The sequence below is a fragment of the Gambusia affinis genome, linkage group LG23 (assembly GCF_019740435.1).
Source record: "Gambusia affinis linkage group LG23, SWU_Gaff_1.0, whole genome shotgun sequence".
NCBI classification, from domain to species: domain Eukaryota; kingdom Metazoa; phylum Chordata; class Actinopteri; order Cyprinodontiformes; family Poeciliidae; genus Gambusia; species Gambusia affinis.
This window is the reverse complement of record NC_057890.1, coordinates 13,968,413-13,990,460: the sequence shown is the minus strand read 5'-3', so window position 1 is coordinate 13,990,460 and position 22,048 is coordinate 13,968,413. Positions and strand designations below refer to the sequence as shown.

At 35.8% G+C, this 22,048-nt stretch overlaps 1 protein-coding gene across 3 annotated transcripts in view; it reads left to right on the top strand.

Annotated features, from left to right (window-relative positions):
* The window catches only part of dgki (diacylglycerol kinase, iota), a 79,711-nt gene that overhangs the window by 47,209 nt on the left and 10,454 nt on the right, over positions 1-22,048 (top strand). For 2 of the 3 annotated variants that reach the window (XM_044107795.1, XM_044107797.1), the window contains exons 6-30: positions 138-194; positions 277-342; positions 423-491; positions 1,421-1,537; positions 1,854-1,928; positions 3,133-3,228; positions 3,313-3,395; positions 3,613-3,673; positions 4,876-4,989; positions 8,092-8,217; positions 8,442-8,520; positions 8,838-8,893; positions 9,452-9,514; positions 10,950-11,023; positions 11,638-11,749; positions 11,832-11,918; positions 12,930-13,042; positions 14,735-14,797; positions 18,008-18,108; positions 18,985-19,064; positions 19,320-19,364; positions 20,763-20,832; positions 20,907-20,947; positions 21,021-21,145; positions 21,984-22,009. In XM_044107795.1, coding sequence (XP_043963730.1) covers positions 138-194; positions 277-342; positions 423-491; positions 1,421-1,537; positions 1,854-1,928; positions 3,133-3,228; positions 3,313-3,395; positions 3,613-3,673; positions 4,876-4,989; positions 8,092-8,217; positions 8,442-8,520; positions 8,838-8,893; positions 9,452-9,514; positions 10,950-11,023; positions 11,638-11,749; positions 11,832-11,918; positions 12,930-13,042; positions 14,735-14,797; positions 18,008-18,108; positions 18,985-19,064; positions 19,320-19,364; positions 20,763-20,832; positions 20,907-20,947; positions 21,021-21,145; positions 21,984-22,009 — 1,999 coding nt within the window. The remainder of the gene's footprint in view (positions 1-137; positions 195-276; positions 343-422; positions 492-1,420; positions 1,538-1,853; positions 1,929-3,132; positions 3,229-3,312; positions 3,396-3,612; positions 3,674-4,875; positions 4,990-8,091; positions 8,218-8,441; positions 8,521-8,837; positions 8,894-9,451; positions 9,515-10,949; positions 11,024-11,637; positions 11,750-11,831; positions 11,919-12,929; positions 13,043-14,734; positions 14,798-18,007; positions 18,109-18,984; positions 19,065-19,319; positions 19,365-20,762; positions 20,833-20,906; positions 20,948-21,020; positions 21,146-21,983; positions 22,010-22,048) is intronic. The other variant, XM_044107796.1, reaches the window with a different exon arrangement.

The following is a 22,048-nucleotide window of genomic DNA, read 5'->3' as shown; positions in this document are numbered from 1 at the left end:
GCTTCAGCTGCTCATCCTTCAAGGCCGACGTTTGTTTCCTTTGAATTAAATTCTATCCAACCTTGTTCCCGTCAAATTCTGTCGAGCCGCAGATGAATGCTTTCAGACTCACGACCGCGGTTTGTGTCTCTGTTAAGATTAACTTCAGATGCAAGCCGACCTTCAGGGAGGGGGGGTCCCGATGCCTCAGAGACGTGAGTGTTTCTTCATGTCAACATGTGTGTGTGGCTGTAAAAATGAGGAATCGCAGCTCTGAGCGCCGTTATCTGCCAACAGAACGTACTGAGACACCACTGGGTCCACAGGCGACGACAGGAGGGGAAATGTAAACAGTGTGGGAAGGTGGGCTTACTCACACACAGAAATGTTCTTTGAGTCCTTATAAAGAACCAAAAACTCACTGTCAATGTTTGTTTTTTCAGAGTTTTCAGCAGAAGTTCTTCCACAGTAAAGAAATAATCGCCATCAGTTGTTCTTGGTGTAAACAGGCGGTAAGGAAACTCATCATTCATCTTCAAGAAAACTAAATAAAAATGAAGTAGATGAGAAACAATAGGCCTCACTGTTGTGAAATGTACAATTCCTAAAGAATATTCCTACTTTAAATGGAGCCTATCATGCAACATTAAAATTTTGCATGTTTTTATTCTTCCATTTGAGCCCCTGCTGCTTCTAAAAAAACACCCAAAAGTTTTTCAGTAATAAGTTTATATTTTTTGATGTCTGAAAAGTGAGCCATTTTAAAATCCTCCTGAATATTCAATGACATTCAACTGGTACTGCACCATTACCTAGCAACCCCAGCAAAGCCCAGCCCGTTACCTAGCAACCCAGGCTGAGCTCCAGAACGATTGGCCAGCTGTACAATGGCTGCTGGAAAAGACAAGTGCTTTGTTGTTGACTTGCCTTCTGAGAAACAACTTGCTACATTCTCGTTTGTTGTGCAGGAGGCTCCACTTCTGCTTTTCAAAGGTGTATGTGTGTACAGTTGGGTGACTGTTTGCAGCTGTTTTCACATGCAAGTGTAAACGTTGAGTGAAAAAACTAATGTGATCTGCCCTAATGCAGATCACATTAGGCAAATCTAAGAATAATTTTGTGCAAAGAATTTGACCTGTTCAAGGAAGCTTAACAGGTCACCTTTTGGCATTAAGTTGATGTTTTTTGGTGTCTGGACAAGTCATTTCAAAAACCTCCTGACTGTTAAGTCACTATGAATGGGGACAGTGCTGTTGCCTAGCAACCCCTAATAATTTAATAACGCCGTTCTTTGCTAGTGTCTATTTGTTCCAGACTTGAGGCAGGTGATGCATGCAAGTGTTAAGATTTAATTACGCTGATCTATTCATCTAATACTCAGATGAAATGAGGGTTTTCTTTGTTAGAGATGAATAAAAGTTAACGTCCGTTGGTCTTCCAGTTCCACAACAAGGTGACGTGCTTCATGCTGCACCAGATCGAGGAGCCGTGTTCGCTGGGGGCCCACGCCGGAGTCATCGTCCCTCCCTCCTGGATCATCAAAGTCAGGAAGCCACAGGTGAGAAACAGTCCCTCCCTCCAGTTGATCAAGTTCACCCGCTGTCATCCGGTGACGATGATGCAAAGCGACCTCGTTGGGGCTAAATTTGAAAAGCGGCCTGTCGGAGGCTGGTGGGTGTGATGCGATGTGATCCGACGTACGTCTGACCTCCGAGGGAAGCCTGAGTTTAGACCTCAGTGTGAGTCTCCCTCACACACAAACCAGCGCAGAAAAATGTCTCCCGCAGACACGTCGCATGCTTCATTGCTCTTCTAATCAGCGTCAGCGTGGACGCGGTGACAGCGAACTAACATCTGAACTCTCCGTGTCCCAGAGCTCGCTGAAGAACTCGGCCAGGAGGAAAAAACGGACGTCTTTCAAACGAAGGGCGAGCAAGAAAGGACTGGATGTGAGTGAGAAAACGCTCCTATTGATCCAGTGGCTTTTAGCAAACAAGCGAAGAAAATGTGTTTATGGTTTTAATGTTTGTGTTGACACAGAAACAGGTTTTTGAAATCTTATTTCAGTTTAGAAAAATATTTAATATCTTTTTAAATCAGTTTCTTTATTCTCATACATTTTTTCTCTTTTTAATTTTAGATTTAATGTTAAAATATAATTTCATCAAGCTCAAATATGTTCTTTTTACATTTTTAAATTGTTATTTAAAGTTAACTTTTTCTTGTCTTTAATTGCATAGTTTAGGCCTGAAATGATTAATCGGATTAATCGTGATTAATCGATTATTAAAACAATCAACTAATTTCATTATTGATTAATCGTTACCTTGAGTATACAGAATTTAAAAAAAGTTTTTTACTGGAAGAACAACACACTCATTAACACAGTAATTAATCTAAAACTGTACAAAGACTTACTTACATTTCTCATTTAAGATAAAAACAAACTATTTGTCTGTAGATACATTTTAACCCGAACTCTTCAAGTCACAGCTTTAGCTTCACTCGGTTCAAATTATGTAAATAAAATATATTTTATGCACATTTTGCTACCCAGTTATTAATTAGCTAATAGAAAAAATTGTCTTACTTTAACACATATTCATGTTAGACATTTTTTTATCTGCAGATGAATTTTTTGCTGCAAGTGATTAAACATTCACTAAAGGAATGTTGTGTTATTGAATTTTTGACAATAAAATGTTTATTTTGTTAATTTAAAAAGAAATATAATTGTTCATTTACACCTTAAATGTATTTCTAATATTACTTAATATTTTTAAGATACAATTAATTGATACATTAATTGACAACTACAGTAATTGTAGTATTATTTTTATATCAGATGTATTTATATCGATGTTTTGGTGAACGTAATTGAAATACAAACAACTAATAATAATATAAGTGCAACTCAGCTGTGTTCACAATCAATTCATCACCTGAATCAGCCAATGGAGGTTTCACAAAACTTTCAAACTTTTAAAAGTTGTAGTTTTACAAATGTAGTTATTGATTAAGATGAAAAAACAAAGAAACCATAGAAACATTTTAAGTTTTTTTCTTAATCCAGATGTGGTGAATTAACAGGGATTTCACTCTTTTTCTCTACCTGGACTTCTTTTATTTTTAAACTTTTCTCTCTGTCTGCAGGACTCTAAATGGCGTCCGTTCATATTGAAACCGCTTCCTTCTCCTCTCATGAAACCCGTCTTGGTTTTTGTCAATCCCAAGAGTGGAGGCAACCAGGTGGGTGAATCTTTTTACACCTTTCGCTCGCTAGCAGCACCTGAAACTGTTAGCCTTCATTGTTTTATACGTCTGCACCTGCAGGGTGCCAAGTTGTTGCACATGTTCATGTGGATCTTAAACCCCAGACAAGTGTTTGACTTGTCACAAGGTGGACTAAGAGAAGCGTGAGTAATCTTTTCTAATCTCTAGAAAAAAAGATCTGAATCTCCTACACTGTAACAGGGGCTTGAATTAAGAGTTTTTTTTATTAAATGCCTGGAAATCTGTGATATATTTTAAACACCAGCTGGGCAGGATTTTAGATTTTTGAGACTGGAGAGGAGTTCAATCTCGACAGAGAAAGGAACCATTTATTTCTGCAGCTGCTGTTTCAATTCTCAGGTTGGAATTGTACCGCAAAGTGCCAAACCTGCGGATCCTGGCCTGCGGTGGAGACGGCACAGTAAGACTCTATGCTCATTTTTCAACCAGTTCTTATTATTTACCAAGATCCTGGAGCTTTCTTTACCTCTCTGCAGGCAGTGTAAAGTATCCAGAAATAATATTTTTTTACATATTTTTACTCAATTAAAAGTAAAAACGTTAAAACTGAGTCATGAGTCACTGATCGGAACATCTGATTAAATATTGGAAAATGTGTAATCAGACAGACAAAAATTTAAAACTAAGTCCGAAATCTGGTACTTTAAAGACTGAAATAATATCTATATATATACATAACATCATTACAATTTACCAGATTTAAGCAGCACATTTAGAAATCATCAAAAATTATGAAACGACTAATTTTGATGAATCAATTATTTAAGTAGTCGTCAACTAATTCTAGTAACTGATTAATTGTTAACTGGAGCAGACAGACCAATTGGTGGGGAAAAAAAGCATATTTGGAGCTGTAATTATACCAAAATGTACAAAAATAGATGAAAATATGTTTTAGCCAAAACACCTCAAGTTGCATAATTTTATCTTCACATGGTTCAAATTCACTAAATGAATGCTGTGTTTTTAGATTTCAGGCAGTAAAATGTTTATTTTTAAGAAAAAAGAAATTAATTGTTGGTTTATTTTCATCTTTTAATGCATTTCTAATCTTGTATAAAAATTAAGTGTTTTAATAAGAAATTTGTAGAATTTATCTACATCTTTTATACAATTAATCGATTAATTGTCTGAATAATAGATTGCAATATATACTTTACAGCAAAAACACAAAATTACAAAGTTATAAATTAAACACCTTACAACCAACAACTGAACAAACATTACATTTTGATGAGTGGCATCACCAAAGTTATACACATTAAGTAAAATAAAGTAATAAACTAGTACAGTCGTTAATAAATACTGCATGTTAGAAAGTTATGTAAAGTTATTCCAAATGGCTCACCTGGTTTAAAATAACATTAGAAAAACAAACTTTTAGCGGAAGGATGCGTTTGTTTCTCATTCATTGTTAGTTTTGCCTTAATTTAGTGACATCACTCACTGTGAGTAGAGTATCCACTGTAAAAAATATTACACTTTTAGTGTATTATTTGCACTAGAAATACAGTAAAAGTAATTTTATGTATTTTTTTAAGAAAAAGTTGCTCAGGTAACTGTAACTTAGTGTAGGTATTTACTACCCACCTCTGTCTGTAGGTGGGGTGGATCCTCTCCGCTCTCGATGAGCTGCAGATGAATCCCCAGCCTCCGGTCGCTGTACTTCCTCTGGGAACAGGAAATGACCTCGCCAGGACGCTCAACTGGGGCGGGGTGAGTTTCCAGCCTTGACTCATGTTGCAGAGTGGACGGCAGACGGGGTTTTATTTTATCCTCCAGTTATTTCAGTACATTACTTTTTTCACACGGCAGGTGAAGTTCATCTGTTTTTGTCTCGCGTTCTGAAAATAAACGTAAATGTTTGCGTCTCCAACGCCTCTGGGAGTTTCAGGGAAACCCACATTCCAGGATGTCTGAGCGCTCTTCCGGAGCATTTCAAGCCTTGACCTCTGTTTGACCTCCTCGAAGCCGCTGGCACATCGAGCACAGAAGATTTAGTTACAGTTGATATTTTACCTGTTTCCTTTCAAAATATTCCGCTTGTTCTGAATGAAATTCCCCAAAACTCAAAAATGATTCAGGAATGTTAAATAAACCAAACAAAAAGTATTCTTCAGTGGTGAAATTAAAGATCTGTCAAATGAGATTCAGAAACTGTCTTCCCACAGGTCGCTAATTAGATTTCTGAACTTTGACTAGGCCATTTTGACTAGGCATTTGTACAGGTGGTTCAAATCCTTGAAAATACTTGAGTTTCCATTAGATTTGGAAAGTGGTTGATATTCTTACTGCACAATTTTAGAATAAAGTTCAATTTAAATTTGGAAAATATTTACAGTTTAAGTTAGATACTTTTATACATAAAGACACAGACACTTTTTTTTTCTCAGTGTGAAGTTAAATCAGACCAAAATGTTCTTATTTTCTTCAAAAATCTGTTTATTGTCTTTTACAATTCAAAGAGACATACAGACAAATAACTCACAAGTGCACAAAACACCTAACAAAATTAAAAGAAAAGAAAACACATTAACAATTTAAACATTCAAGGTGACCAGCATTAGTTGATTACAGTGAGGCAAAATATTTTAAGATTGATATCTCAGGGGAGTATGTTGAGACTTAGTCCAAGAGATTTAATCACAGTCCACAGGCTAGGTATGAGGTGAAGGCACTGTCCTCCCTGAATCTATGCATCCCGACGTCAGTGTTTAAGTTTCATACATTTTTGAGCAAGTGAGTACATTTGGAATTAACATGAAGATAACAGACTTACAGTCACTATGAGAATAAAAACATAATCAAAATTAGCTAGAAAACATTCAGTCAATCCTCATTATGAGTATTTAAATTCTCCAAGAATAGCAAAAACTTTTCCCATATCTTTTGGAACACATAGTATTTACCTTTAATCATAAAGGTGAGTTTCTCCAAGGCAAGAGAGCTTGATAATGTAGACATCCAGGTTTTTAGTTGGGGTCTGGTTACAGATTTCCAGGACCTGGCTATACTATATTTAGCCTGCACCAAACAATAAATTATGGACTTTTGATCGACCTTTCTTATTTGAGTTTGAGTGGGAAAAATTCCTAAGACACACAACCCAGGACAGAGATTGAGATCAATACCAATGATAAGTGAAAGTTTATCCAAAACCTCCTTCCAAAATTTCTGAATCTCAGGACATTCCCAAAGGCAAAAAATGTTCTTATTTTAGTTTAATTCGAACTACCTAAATTATTTCTGTCTGCGAAATGCCAGAAAACTTGGCGAGAACAATTTTTATTTTATTTTTGAATGTTTATTATTTCTAACTGCTCAGTGACTTACTGATCTGTGTAGTTAAAATACAGGTTGGCTTATATTTTATGCATTAAATGTGACTGAAGTTGAGGATCTTTTTTGTTAAATTATTGTTTTGTTCAGGTTTATAGAGTCTGTGTGAGAGAAACATTTCAGAAACATTGAAATTTTTCAATATTTTTAGTTTACGTTGTCTTTGCTGTAGAATATAAAATATTATCACAAACATTATTAATAACAATGATAAATTATATTATACAATAGCAAATTTAAAGTGATTTTTTTAGTTAATTTGTTATGTTTTTATCTCGAAATTGTGATGCTGGAAAAGTTGGAAAACATGCCTAGAAAGTCCTTGAAAAATTCTTTAATTGTACAATTTGAAAAGTAGACACATCCTTCCCTTAGCATGATGCTGCCACCACTATGTGTGTGGAGGAAAGTTACAGCTTTCCTCCACACTCAACGCTTCATAATTTGGTCTAATCTGACCAGAACATTTGTCAAACAATTGACTTAGTTTTTGTCAATATTTCACTAAATCTGGATTTGTAGGGCCAATAAAACTCTTCTCAACGCCTGAGCTGTGGCTCTCTGCAACTCCTCCAAAGTTACTCTGAGCCTCTTGGTTGATGCAAAATGTCAGTACAGATGAGACATTCTCTGCAGTTTGACTGATCTGTCTTAAAAAGGTCCTCTGCCTTTATCCATTCTTTATTTTTATTTTTTAATGAATCTACAGCAGAACATATTGCTGCATAAGCAGATATATTAGTCAGTAACTAGGAAGCATTATTCAGCAGTACAGATGAGTTTTAATGATGGCCTGTGAGCAGAGTTTAGTTTCTAAAGATTCAGCTCAATAAGAGCGAAGCTGTTTGATCTGAAATGACGCGGCGAGGACGTCCAGATGACTTTGAGATACTTCTGATCCACGGAGAGATTGACGCTTCGAGAGAAGATTAGACCGAGACAATTTCTAGCTACCATATGTGCAAGAGCTCTGCCCTTTTCATCCTCTGCATACGCCTGACTGCTGTTCTTTCTCCTTGTCTCTTTTTATCTTTTCCCATTTCCTAATCCCTCCTTGCTTCATTTTCTTCATATTTTTTCCTCTCTTCTTTCCTCTTTTAGACGTCTGGTTTAATACTCTCGTCTTTATCGCTCCTGCAGGTCTTTGTTAAAGTGAGGTTGTCCTTTTTAGCTCTCTGGAATCAGAGCATCTTTGAGGAAATCAGAAAAAATTGACACATTTTGCACTTAAGCTCATCTTATATTAGAAAAGATGCAAACGATCAGTTCGTTTCTTTTTTAAATTGGAAAATAAATATTTTATTTCCTAAAATGCAATAACGCAGCACTCCTTTAATGAACGCTGGATCATTTCTTGCTCTTTCTGCTTGGGGATGCAACTAACCTTTATTCATACTTCATATTTAAATTTAAATTCACATGAGAAGAAACCGAGTTCAAACATCCTGATTTCTTCCTGTTGTTTCTGTTTTGCTGCAGGGTTACACAGACGAGCCGGTGTCAAAGGTTTTGTGTCACGTTGAGGACGGTTCGGTGGTGCAGCTCGACAGGTGGAACCTGCTGGTGGAGAAAACTGCAGTCCAGCCAGAAGAAGGCACTCAGAAGGTCAGGGGTCAAGGGTCAAGCCAGAAAATGTGCTGGATTTATTCCTAAGCATGTTTTTCAGAACAAGGAATCTGTAAAACTGTTTTGTTTTTATTTTTAAATATTTTATGTGTAAGTACTGATTATGTGTTGCACCAGTGTCTCCCTGGCAAATTACCTACTTTGCTATTAATGTCCAATTATAAATGTTTGAATATTTAAATATGTTTTTTGTTCCTCTTAAGCTTCCTCTGAATGTTTTCAACAACTACTTCAGCCTCGGCTTTGATGCTCACGTCACGCTGGAGTTCCACGAGTCCAGAGGTCTGTTTCACAAATTCCCTTTCCAAAAGTTTTCGCACCCCTTCAGACTTCAATTTCTATTGTACTTATCTCAAACTTATGTGCTGCAACATTTAAAACCACACTTACACTTCAAGATAATGCACTTCTTCATGTTTAAATCCCAATAAATACACTGTAGTTTGTTTCCAAAACATTACAAAATGTTAATATTCAAGGGATGTGAATAATTTATCAAGGTTCTGTTGTATAGTTATAACAAAGACCTGAACTTTCCATGTTTTCTGCACACATTGATTGAATTTTCCTCCGTTTTTCGGCGTTTTGTTCTCGTCCAGAGGCCAACCCGGAGAAATTCAACAGTCGCTTCCGCAACAAGATGTTCTACGCCGGTGTAAGTTTAAAAACTTTGACTGGATAGTTTACTTTTGTCTCCAGTTTGCTGTAATTCTGCCTTAATGACCCTCACACACCCTGCAGGAATGAGGAACAGTAAATCAAGTGAAATTTCTCTCAAAAACAACTAAACACTGGCCTTTATGGGAAAGTGTTTTCCAAGTTATTTATCAATAATGAGCAGCCTGACTTGTGCAATATTCATCCAGAACGCTGGCGAAGCAAATGTCACGCTCTTAATAATTCATCTGACCTTCATTCTGAGGAAAAACTAAACAAACCTGATAGAATACCGCCTTGTTTCCAGTGATAAAAGTAACTGAAATCAACTTGAAAGTGATAAACAGATGTAACAAAACCATCCAGCCGACTTTTTTCTACAAAACAGGAGCTGAAGGTCAGAAAGGATGGGCGGCAGTTGAAGCGGAAACGTACAGAGGAGTTATCTCTTTTTAATGAGGGAAATGTAATGAACTGTAATTCTGTTTGATTGGCTTCTTCTGTCTGTTTTTCTGCCTCTGTGTGTGTGTGTGTCTGTCTGTGTCTGTCTGTTCAGGCTGCATTCTCAGATTTCCTCCAGAGAAGCTCCAGGGACTTGTCGAAGCACGTCAGAGTGGTGGTGAGTGTTAACACGCTCTTCCTCTCTCGACTCGTATCGTCTTCCGTGTCGACATGTCTGAGTCGGGTGATTAAACGTGCCGTCCTTCAACTTCTCTTTGGGGGTTGACCCTGAGGAGGAGTCCCACTGGGGTTCCTCGCTCACATTCACTCCATGTTAAAACAAATAAATAGATCTCCACGGCCTAGAAAGCTGGTTTAAATGGGATCTATTATTCAAAACTTAAATTTTTTGTACTTCCATTTGGGTTTCTAGTGCTCCTAAAAACAGTCCAAGCTCTTAAAATGCACACACAGACATTTCTTTGTCAATAGCTTCACTTTTTTGGTGAAAAAAAGTTAGCAACCCCAACGGAGTGACGCCTGTTACCTAGCAACACCAGTGGAGCTCCGGCACGTTTGGTCAGCTAGTTTTACTGTGCTGTACAGAAAAAGACCAAGTGTTTTGTTGTTGACTTACCATGGAGAAAGCACTTGCTGCATTCTTGTTGGTTGCGCAGAAGGCTGTACTTCTGCTTTTCAAAGCTGTAAGGTTGTATTTACACTTGCGAGTGTAAATATTGAATCGGGGGCGTGTCCAGTAGCTGCTTATTTCAATGTAAAGTGACAAGAGGTCCTAAAACAGCCCGAAATCTGATTATCTAAGAATTATTTTGTTTAAAAAAATGTAACGAACGTTTTATGACACCCATAGACCTGGCCTACCTGTAAAATGGTTGTTTTGTCCAGTGACACCAATGAGGACAGCACGTTATCTTTGACACATTCATTAAGCTGCTTTACTGAATTAAACCGGGTGGTTTCCATGTGATGAATCCCATCAGGCAAACGACCAAATTCATTAAAATTTCAGTCCAGATCAAATATTTTATTCCATCCACAAGATATATATTTTAGTTAGATATTTTACTAGAAACACCTGGTAAGATTTTATGTTTTTACAGAGTGTTTACTCCTGACACTAAACCCAACTGCAGTAGTCGATGTTAATGCCGTCTTTATTGTTCCCAGTGGGAGCCATTACTGTTTTTTTACAGATGCTCCACATTAACTCCAGCTTGGAGTAAAATAGCACTTCAAATAAATCATTAAAATCAATTAATTAGTGTCACATTTATGCCCATGAGGCGTTCATGTAATCTTCTGACTTCAGCTGTGTTTAACATCAGCATTAAACCGTCCGCGTCCCCTCACAACTGAAACATTAAATCTCTGCTGCTTTAACAGTCATAATAGTTCAATTATCTCTTATTATGAGTTGAATAAAAAATATTTTACAGCACCAATTACTGGTGCTTAGGAGCCCCCACTGTGTGATCTGACAGTAGAAACCAGGAAGTGAGCTTACTGTTTGAGCGGCCTGTCAAAATAAAAGGCGGGTCTCTGGTTCTGGTTCTGGTTGGACAGGAGTGACTCTGGTTCTCTGCTTTCTGCAGTGCGATGGAACGGATCTAACGCCCAAAATCCAGGAGCTCAAGTTTCAGTGCATCGTGTTTTTAAACATTCCCAGGTGGGTCCGTCACAAACTCCTCCAAACCGATCGACGGTTTTACTTCTTCAAGTCAAATATTTGTTGATCATTTATATTTTCTATATTGGAATTTTGCTAAGCTCTTCAACATAAAAGGGAATCTAACCTAATATAAAAAATATAAATCAAAAAATATTTAGAAAAATAGCAACTTTTTATGTAAATACCGGTACACTAAATTAATATTTTATGTTGGAAGAAATGTGTAAAACAAACTGCCAAATTTTATTATTAAATCACACAATAAAATTATATATAATGAATTTAGAAATGCATCTCTTTCAGTTTTATTTTGTAACATAAATTTTACTAAATTTTTCTATTTTTATTTCTTGATGTAATAGGACACATCTGATCTTTCTAAATGAGTTTTTTCCACTTGATTGCTGAGGCCTCTTAGAAACGATGAGACTCTTGAACCGGAGCAGGATCCTTGACGTGTTCTCTGTTAATTGGGTTCAGAGCTTCGACCCGTCTGTTGCTGACTCTCATGTCTTTGGAGATGATTTCTGTCCTCAGCGGAAGAGCAGCTTCCTCTCTGGGTGCATGAAGACGGCTGCCATAGCTGCTGGTGTTTGATGTGTGACATGCAGGTACTGTGCTGGCACCGTGCCGTGGGGAAACACCGGAGACCACCGAGACTTTGAACCGCAGCGCCACGACGACGGCTGCATCGAGGTCATCGGCTTTACCATGGCCTCTCTGGTGAGAAAAACACTAAAAAACATCAACTGACAGGAAAACTTTTATGTTCTACTAAACCGTACATGTTTGTGTCGTCCACCAGGCGGCGCTACAGGTCGGCGGTCACGGTGAGAGGCTTCACCAGTGCAGAGAAGTCGTTCTCACTACTTACAAGACTGTACCTGTTCAGGTAACCAACATGGATGTAGTTACATGTGATGACCAGCAGGTGTCACCGTTGTAAAGAAAATACAGTTTGTTTAAAGTCTCTTATTTCTGAGTCATTTAATGTTTAATTACTACCCAGGTTTTATTAACTGTAAACTTCTGAAGTATTATTATTGTTTTTCAACCCTAAAAGCTGAAAATAAAAGCATTTAGTGAACATGTACAAGCTTATATTAATAACTGACTACATAATAAATTTAAACCTGTAATCTTTTCAGATGGTCTGCATTAATATATGCCTGTTTAGGTTTGTCACAATTACTTTCTTTTGGATTTTTAAAACATTTTCACACATTTTTATACCTTTTTTGTTTTTTAGGCCACTAATGTTGTGTGAAACATATGACAAAAAATTGGATAAGGATTTGATTATTTTTCTGTTACTTCTCTCCTTCTCTGTTTCTCCGTCTCTCTCTCTCTTTCTTTCTCCCTGTTTGTCTTTGACCTTCACTCCTTTTCTGTCTTTTCTTTCTCTCTCTCCATTTGTCTCTGTTTTTCTCTCAATTTCTCTCTCACTTTCTCTCTCTCTTTCTCTTTCTCTCCTGCTCTGCAAGGTGATGAATTTTAATTTTCCTAAATTTCCACTTTGTGTTTTCTATCCATCCGTTCAATAAATTTGATTAAAACTTTAAACTAGGACTGCAGAACGTCAATACAGTTTCTAAAACTTGTGTTGTCAATGCAGTTCATTTTGTCTATAATTAAATTTGCCATCACAATTGTTAAAGCTTCTTTTAGCTTTAACATTTCAGCTGCTAAAACCATAAATCCACTGAAAGCATCAAAACCAGTTAGACCCTCCAAAATATTATATTTTTAAAAAATATAATATTTTTGCAATGATGAAAATAGTGATGTCATATATTGAGTATCTCTACTTGAAATGAATGTTTTTATTTTACAGAGAAGTCTTGCAGAATAATAATGTTGTTTGTGTGTGTGTGTGTGTGTGTATGTGTGTGTGGGTGTGTAGGTGGACGGCGAGCCGTGCCGACTGGCTCCTTCCACTCTGCGCATCTCCCTGCGAAATCAGGCCAACATGGTCCAGAAGAGCAAGAGACGCACGTCGGTGCCGCTGCTCAACGAGTGAGTCAGCTCCTCACACACACACACACACACACACACACACACACACACACACAGACAGAGACGGATGAACTGGGCCAGGCGTGGTGCTACAGAGAGACCGGGCTGCAGCTCACACTCACCGAGTCACACAATCTGTTTAGTGAGTTCACTGTGCTTGAATAAATGAAACCATTAGAGATGTTTTACAGATCAGGAGACATTTTGAGGATTTAACACTCTCTGTCTTTTCCCTGTATTTAGTATATAAATGTAAATGTGGGTCTATTTCCTGCTTTTCGTAGCGAGCTACAGTAGATGTGTGTTTGTGGCAGAAGGGCTGGGCGAGAAATAAAGTCTAAGATATTTTTTATACCTGATCCAATTTTTGATTTATTCAACTTTTTTTCTCACTTTATTCAAAAAATGTTCTTTTATTTCAGTCATCACTTCTGTGAAGGATAGTGTAGGAAAAGATTAAGTTCTACTAGAAAAAGATGTTTTAATGGGAAAAAAAAGCTCAGATAATTAATATTTAGTTAATTTATTTTTTGCGTCTGAGTTCTCATAAAATTACAAATTTATTCTGCAAATATAAAGATTTTGTTCTGGTATTATTTCAACTCTATTCCTGTTGCAAAAGATTTTGAGATTCATTTCAAAGATTTTCTAGAAAAAAGTAAAACTTTTTCTGACTTTTGGAACTTAAGGAACTCAATGTACAACACAAGAAAAGAAAATTAGTAATTTTTATCCTGATTACAAATTAGAAAATAATCTCAACATTTCTAGCAAATTTTTGACTTTTGAAATTCAGATATTTCTTTTTGTTTTCTAGAAAATGCCTGAATTGATGTGGTCCCCAAACTTTTTAGTACAGTGTGTGTGTGTGTGTTAATACACACGCTGTACTAAAAGTGTGAGAGCGGGGCTGGTGCGCGTTGTAAGGACCAAGACCGATGCTGTTCTTTCTTGCTCATTCTGCTGCATGTTGGCGCGCAAGACGGAACCGACAGCATCCGGTTTAGGATTTTCAAAATAAAAGCTCCTCCAGACTCAATACATAGAACGGACATATTTAATTATTTCTTGCGGCCCGGTACCGGTCCGTGGACCAATTGGTACCGGGCCGCGGCCCGGTGGATGGGGACCGCTGCTTTAGGTCCACTCAAAAAAGAAAATTCAGACTTTTGATCTGAGAAGTCAAAATTTTTTGGGGAAAAAATTTACTTTATTTTTATTTTTTTTAAATAATGGTAGCCTCTCCCATCGTAGAGTTGATCTGAATTCAAAGTCCAAATAAATAGAAACGGCAAAACACGCTACTCATACAAGATGGCCGACAACCCAGAGAGCATATTAATGGAATAAAAACCAGATTTTCCCCCCCAAAAAAATTTAATTTTCAAAAAATAAAATCAGTTGATCGCCCAGCCTTTTGTGGTAGAAAGAAGAGTAGAGACTTTAGCTTCTTGTTGTAGTATTTAGTGTCACTGCTATGGGACTGTGCTATCAATGTTTGTCGACTTACCTTTTGGGATTTTCTCCATCTTTCCCTCCTCCTCTCCATCCTTTTCTTATTTTCTTCATCCGTCCAACACACTTTCCCCACCTTTTCTTTTTCTTTCCTGTTGTCTTCCCTCTCCACCACCATGCGTCCGTCCGTCCTCTCTCCCGTCTTTGTCGTGTCTGTTTGCGTTTGTGCGGCCGTAGTATTCAGAAGGTGTGTGCAGCTGATCTGCGCCGCCTCTCTGCTCCCCCCGACTCCTTCTCTGTGTAAGTACCTCTAACCCCTGTCCTGTCGCTGGACGCTCGCGTGTCTCTGTGCACGTCGGCGCGAATGAAAAGGTGCCGTCACGTTTTATCCGTCAGGTTTGGCCCATATTTGAAGGCCGTGTCACGGAAATCACTGCAGCTTTTACTACAGTTTGGTTTTTAGCTAATTATAATGTTCTGAGCAAAAGTCAAATCTGGGTAAGGGATTTCAGTGAGGAAAACTTTTGGGTTTTAAATAGTTTCCAGGTAATAAACATTACAGAATTTGAAATAAAAGAGAATCTCACGTACTCACTTCAAATAACAGAAAATAGTATTTTAGCAACAATAAGATAATTCCTTAAGTGATTTGTCACAAAATATTAGAGGTGTAAAACTAATATTAAGATCATAAATGTTCTTAAAGGGCCAGTTGCACCAAAATGTATTGATAAAATCCATTAACAAACTGTTAAATATCAATAAATAGCCGTTTCTCCACTCGTTAAGTATCTTTTCACATTGATCAGTCTCACCAGGATTTTGCAGTAACAATAAAAGATTTTGTGCTGCTAATTTAGAAATAATTACAATTATTTCTGCATTATTGGTTCTTATCTATGACAATAAATGTGACCATAAACATTCTGGTAGATTTGAACGTTGTGGTGCATTTACAGTCTGGTGTAATTTAGTTTATTTTTGTGCATTTTCTTTGAAACAATTAATTATATTAATCATGATTAATTGTGATTGATATAATTTGTGCTTATCTTTGGCAGTAAATGTGACCATAAATGATGTCAGCTAATTTATTAATCGATTAATCATTAAATGGAGTACAGACTCTAAAAAAGGCCATTTGCTGAAGGAACAACAAGCTCAGAGCAGTGATTAGGCCAGAACTCTTCAGAACTTATATACATTTTGCATTTAAATAAAAAAACTTTCTATGTTTTACTCAGAACTTCTTAAGTGACAGAGTTTAGCTTCACAAGTTGATAAAGTATTTTATAGCTGCAGATGCGTCCTTTGCATCTACAAATAATAAATCTACACTATGTTATTACATTTTAGGCAATAAACTGTTTATTTTGCTATTTAAAAAAGCAATTGAATTATTTATTTCCAACCTTTTTAAAGCTTTGATTAAAAAAATGTGTTATTTTTATCCGATTAATCTTCAGCATAATTGATAAATTATTTGATAACTCTCATAATTGCTAGTTGTTTTGTCTTAATCCGTTCAGAAGGATCAAAACGTGTTTAGACCAGAAGAATATAGAAGAATTTATTACAAAAAGACCAATTTTAGCTTTAGAGTTTATGAAAATGTTTCTTTTATGATTACAAGCAATAATGTTTGTGTTGCAACAGCAAAAGTTCATAAGTCTGTTCGTACACATTTCAAAACGTAAAGCAGGTTTTTTGTATATATGTATATTTTTAAAGCATCAAATATGGGTCAGACTGCTGTGCTGTGTTGAATGTAAGTGTCTGTTTGTACAGGAAGTGTTTACTGAAGCGAGGAAGTGTTTGGCGGCATGCTGACGTCTTCTCAGTGTGCTTCTTTTCCTGCTGTCGTCCCTTTAACTTTACTGTGAGCTCTGCTTTTATTAGATCTCCCCTCAATGTGATGTCTTTGGTCTTTCCATACAAAAATACCAATTTATATAATATCTGAGTGATAAAAGTGAGTTTTTTAAACATTTCTTTTAAAGGTAACATGTTGAGATTCAGGGACAGTTTCCGATGTTTCGGGGTTTTTTTTCTTTTCCAGCATCTTTTGAAACATCACCAGAGCTCAGATTTGATATTGTGCTGAATTAGATTTAAAAATGTTTTACAGCCTCCAGTTAGTGAGACTTTATCTTTTAAGGCTCTAGCTAAGAGGAGAACCAGACAGCAGGAACTAAACGTTGCAAAAATGTCTCTGAAGTTCAGATTTAGTTGTGATTTGTGAGTGTCTGTGTGTGCATGTGAGCGTAAATACAAACTACATGCAGTGCCTTGCTAAAGTAGCCAAGCCTCTTAAAGTTACATTACAACCATAAACATCAGTGGAGCTTAATGTGAAGTGGGAAAATGTACAAATATAAACCACAGTTACTCATGAAGTCACCTAATTAGAAAGATTATTTCACTTATATAACATTGGAAAATGTCTTGTTATAGGTTAAAACATTGGTGAAACTAGAACTTATTTATCAATATTAAGGAATTATTTAGTTTAAACAAGCTCCTATTTCTGACTGAGAAGTCGCTGGTAAGTTAGTTTTGTATTATTTGAAGTGTACTAAGATATTTGCACTAAAAATACTTGGTAATATTTTGTGTTTTTGCAGCGTGGAAACCCTGAGCAGGGAATATGTTTACATTTCAGACTTTATTTCATCATTTAAAAGATTAGAAACTGAGTTTCTAAAAAATAGAAGGTAATTTCAACGCTGGGTTTCCTTAGGTTGAAACTTCTGAAATTATTTTTTATAAAGTGCCTTGAGATGACATTTGTTGTGAAGTAAACGGAAATGAACAGAAAGGTAAAATGTAATACACAAAACATTACTTTGGTTTTGAGTTAATTAAAAACTCAATCTACACCCTTTTATTTCTTGGTGTTTAACTCGACCATTTCTGAGTGCATAAAAAACACATTGCTATTCCTAACTCTTCAAATATTAAATTAATGCATTTATGACTGAAACAATAATTAATCATGATTAATCATTTCATAATTAACAGATTTTAAAAATAGTCTCAGAGAAGTAATAAAAAAAACTCCTATTAAGAACCTTTTGCTATTAATTATTGATGAGTTAATTGAAAAATTTTATCTATAAAAGATCAAGAGTTCACTAAAGGAATGCACATTTTTATCCAAATGTAAAAAAAAACAAACAAAAAAACTTTTATCAAATTGCAGAAATGGAAGCCATCTTTGTTTGTATTCACCATGTTTGTGCAGAAACATGGTGAATATTTTGTTCTTAAAAATCCATAAAACATTGTTTTTAAAAAATCCAGATTGAGTTTGAAAATGTCTAATATTTTTTTATTATTCATACAAACATTTAAAAACCACGTTAGATTTTATTTCCTTTTCCCAATTTGAATAAACTGAAGTTTGTGGTTGTAAATGTGAATACTTTTCCGGGTCGCTGCTCCGTTTCATGTGTGATGTCTCATCCGTGCGCGTGCACGTACATGCACTGGCATGTTCTTCCCTTGCAGCCCTCATGCGGTTCCGGACCGTCTGCGGCTGCGGGTGAACCGGATCCGCCTGCAGGAGTACGACAGGCTGCAATACGACAAGGAGCGACTGCGAGACATCTGTAAGGCCGGTTTTCTAAAAAATAAAAACATTTTCAGGAAAAATTTGAACACCTGAGTAAATTTTCACAAAAACTCAGAAGTTTTGTGATTAATCACAAGTTAGTAAAAAACTTGGAATTCTTTTCTGGAAAAATTTGACAGGTTTTCTTGAAAATTTTTTGATATAAAGCAGTACGAGTAAAATTTCACCAAAAACTCAGAAATCTTGTGATTAACCACAAAATCACTTGGAAATTTTCTAGAAAAAACTTCAAAAGAAAATTTTTGAAAAGGTTTTTTTTTTTTTAATAAAACTTCTAGAAAAAACTTCAAAAGAAAATTTTTGAAAAGGTTTTTTTTTTTTAAAATAAAACCTCTATCTACAGATCAGATATTTTCCCCCTAGAAAAATTAGGGGAAAAAAAAAATTTCTTGTAAATTTCCAAGTTTTTTCTAAAAAATGTTGAGGTTACTCTCAATTTCTTGGGGCAAAAATGTGCAACTTTATTTCCTTTACATTCCTAATACGCCGTAGCAGATTTAGCATGTTGGCTGTGTTAAACTGTATTATTTTCAGTAATAAGAACAGGATTTGGGTCACTTTGTTCCAAAACGCTTGCTATATTTAGCCAAATTTAAGAAACAACCTTTTGTTAAAACTTAGTTAGAAAAATACTTTTTGTTGTACTTCAATGTACAACACAGGAAAAGAAAATTACATTGTTAATTTTTACCCTGATTACAAATTAAAAGTCTCCATCTGCATTGAAAAGCCAAATTTGTATCATTTTTGAAGACCAGTTGGAGACCCAAGGGCCCCAAATGTCCCCCGGGCCGCACTGTGGACACCCCTGTGCTAAGAGGAAGTAATTTAAAGTGTTTGTTGTGTTTCCCAGCAATCCCAGTCGGCATTGTGGTTGTGAGAGGCGACTGTGACCTGGAGACCTGCAGACTTTACATCGACAGATTACAAGAGGCAAGTTTTCATCTTCATCATCATCGCCGTCTGCTCGTCGGCGCTTTGCTTTCTCTCCTCCTCTGTTGCTTCTTCCTCTTCTTCCTCTGTGTGATCCGGGTTATTTATAGGTGACCTCGCAGCGCAGCGCTGCTTTTTAAGCTGGTTGCCTCATGTGCTGAAAGCTTCTTGACTTTAACATGTGTGGAAGTTTGTGTGTTTTGTTTCTTCTTCTGCTGCTTGCTAACCTTCAAACCTGTCTGCTGTGCCTGCTAGGATTTACACCAGGCGCCATCTACTGGCCACAGAGTGCACTACCAGGTACTTCGCTTGGAGAGGGACAGTTAGGGAATATTTAAAGACATTTGGGGCTTTAAGTAGAGCTGGGTGATAAATAAATTTTTTTGTTTTTAAAAATTTAAGTTTTAGAAAAATCAGGATTTTTTTTGCCCCTTTTGTTTTACAGCTTCTTTTTATTTAGATCTTGAGTTCAGCTAAACTCTATAACAAAATGTAAGAGTCAGGCTACAATTTCCTTCATTTTTTTATATAAGAATAGAAAATAAAGTCAAAATAATATGACAATAAAGTCTTAATATTACTAGAATAAAATATTTTTTAGAAGAATCAAGGGATAATTTTATGAGGTCCAATACAAAAAAAAAAATCAAGACTATTTCCTCATTAAAACAACTTTTCTCTTGTACTTTTAAGATATTATTTTGGTAAAACTGCATCTTTATTTTGCTAGTGTTATGACTTTATTCTCGTGATTTAATACAAATTCTCTAAACCTCCGACGTACAAATCACAGAATGGAGGATTGAAATAAAAACATTTGTTGTTTTTGTGATTCATTTTTAAAAAATAAAATAATTAGATTCAGATCTGCTGTAAGAAAAATACTGAGGTTTTTCTTCTAAGTTATATCACCCAGCTCTATTTTTAGGTTTTGATTTGTTATACCTTTCATTTGAAAAATGTTGCATTCTTTACAATGATTTCATTTCATTTTATTTTTTATTTAATTCACCAGTCAGTAAATATGAACAGTTCAAGTAGCAACTAAAATAAATCATAAATGAAAAGGAGCAGAAAGAATATTTGCCGCAATTTACATAAAGACTTAAACTTAGAAAACTAATAACTACACAAAAAGCATCCAATAATTCATCCTGAAGACGTTTTAAACTGTCTTTTAAATGCATTGAGAGATTTAGTTTATCTCGATCGTTCCATAATTTCTGTTCTGAATTAATTTTTTCTTATCTCTTCACCTTTAAGTTATATTCTCTTTTTACAAATGTGTTTTGAATATTAAAAATATAGGAAATTAAATTGCCCAAACATCTTTTCCAGCTTCTTAAATTTAGAGCTTCAATGCCGTCTGGAAAAGTTTGGATTTTATTTATTTTTCAGATTATAAGAAAAATTACTTATATTTACAGAGATAATTTCCTATTTCATTTCCTAAATGCTGTCCTTCCTTCCATCCTTCTTGTTTCTCCTTCATTCGTTCTTCTTTTCCATCCTTGCTTCCTTTGATGCCTTTATGTTCTCTACTCTTTCCTTTTCTGCTAACTTTTTTCCACCTTGTGCGTTTTTATCTGGAAAAGACAATTCAAAACAGCTTAACTGTATCTATCTATGTATTTTTAATTGTTAGTTCAATAATAAAATAGTTTGTTTTTGTTTTTTTGTTTATTTTTTTACCTGCAGGATGAAATCAGAGGCGTCCCCATAACCAGTTCAACCAGTAGACTGTCTCCTAACTGGAGCTTCCTGGACTGTGAGTTTCAAAAACACATTTAATATTTTGTATAATCTTATTAAGCAACTTGTTTTTGTTTCTTATGATTTCAGCGACATCAGCTGATCGTTTCTATCGCATCGACAAAGCTCAGGTAAGGATGGCAGTCAGACGTCACTACGCCCGGTGAGAACAGGTTCTTATTTCACTCTGACCGTTTTCTGCAGGAGCATCTTCACTTCGTGACAGAAATATGTCAGGACGAGGTTTTCATCCTGGACCATGAGGGACCAGTGGGGAGCCAGGCGTCGTCGGCTGGGATGCCAGATCTGGTGGTTGAACCTACTGCAGGGTATTAAAGCAACATTTTTAGAATAACTTCATTTGAATCTTTTTCTTTTAGTACTTTTTAGTAGTTTAATGCTTCAGACTTCAGAGCAGGGAATGTTTTAATGAAGAGGTCTGAATACATTGAGGCGTTAAATGTGGCTGCAGTTACCTTTGTTGACCACCAGATGTCACTAGATGACGGATTTGTTCAGCAAATGACACGTTGTTTTTTTTTTTTTTATTATTATTTAATGGATCACTTTTTCGGTAAGAGAAATAAATTTTTGAGGCACGTTCAGAGTTAATAATTTTAGAAAAGATTTGTGTTTAAATATTTCCACATATTTTAAAAGTAAAGAAAAATACAAATATTATCAGACTTTATTGCCATTCAATCATGGTAAAGGGTTGAATTAGTGTAGAAATATCTGTTTTAGATTCATGTGTTATGCTTCCAAAATGGACAAAAGTCTGAAAATTAAAGCCTGGAAAATAATTTTTAACTGAAAAATATTTTTTAATGTCATTTCATGTCGCCTGTGAAATGCTGACTTTGAGGGGGTTTTTGCCTTTACTGTCTGTTTTAAAATCATTATTATTGTTTATTGGAATTGGAAACATTTAATCGTGCTCTCGGTGCAAATGTTTGACAATAGATTAAAAAATGGCGTAAATATGCCAAGGGGTTGCCGTGGCAACACAACAGAGCCTCCAGTATCATTTTAACATGGGACCACTGGAAGGAAAGCCTGAGTAAAAATAATATATTCTAATCTTTTCTCTTTTTTAATAGCCAGATTTGCTGCTTGATAACATTTAATGAAATAATTGTTCTTCTTTTTTATGTTTTTTTTTTTCAGGGCTCCTCTGACACCTGATGAACAAGGTAACCCACGGCAACCATATTATATAATGATATAATCCA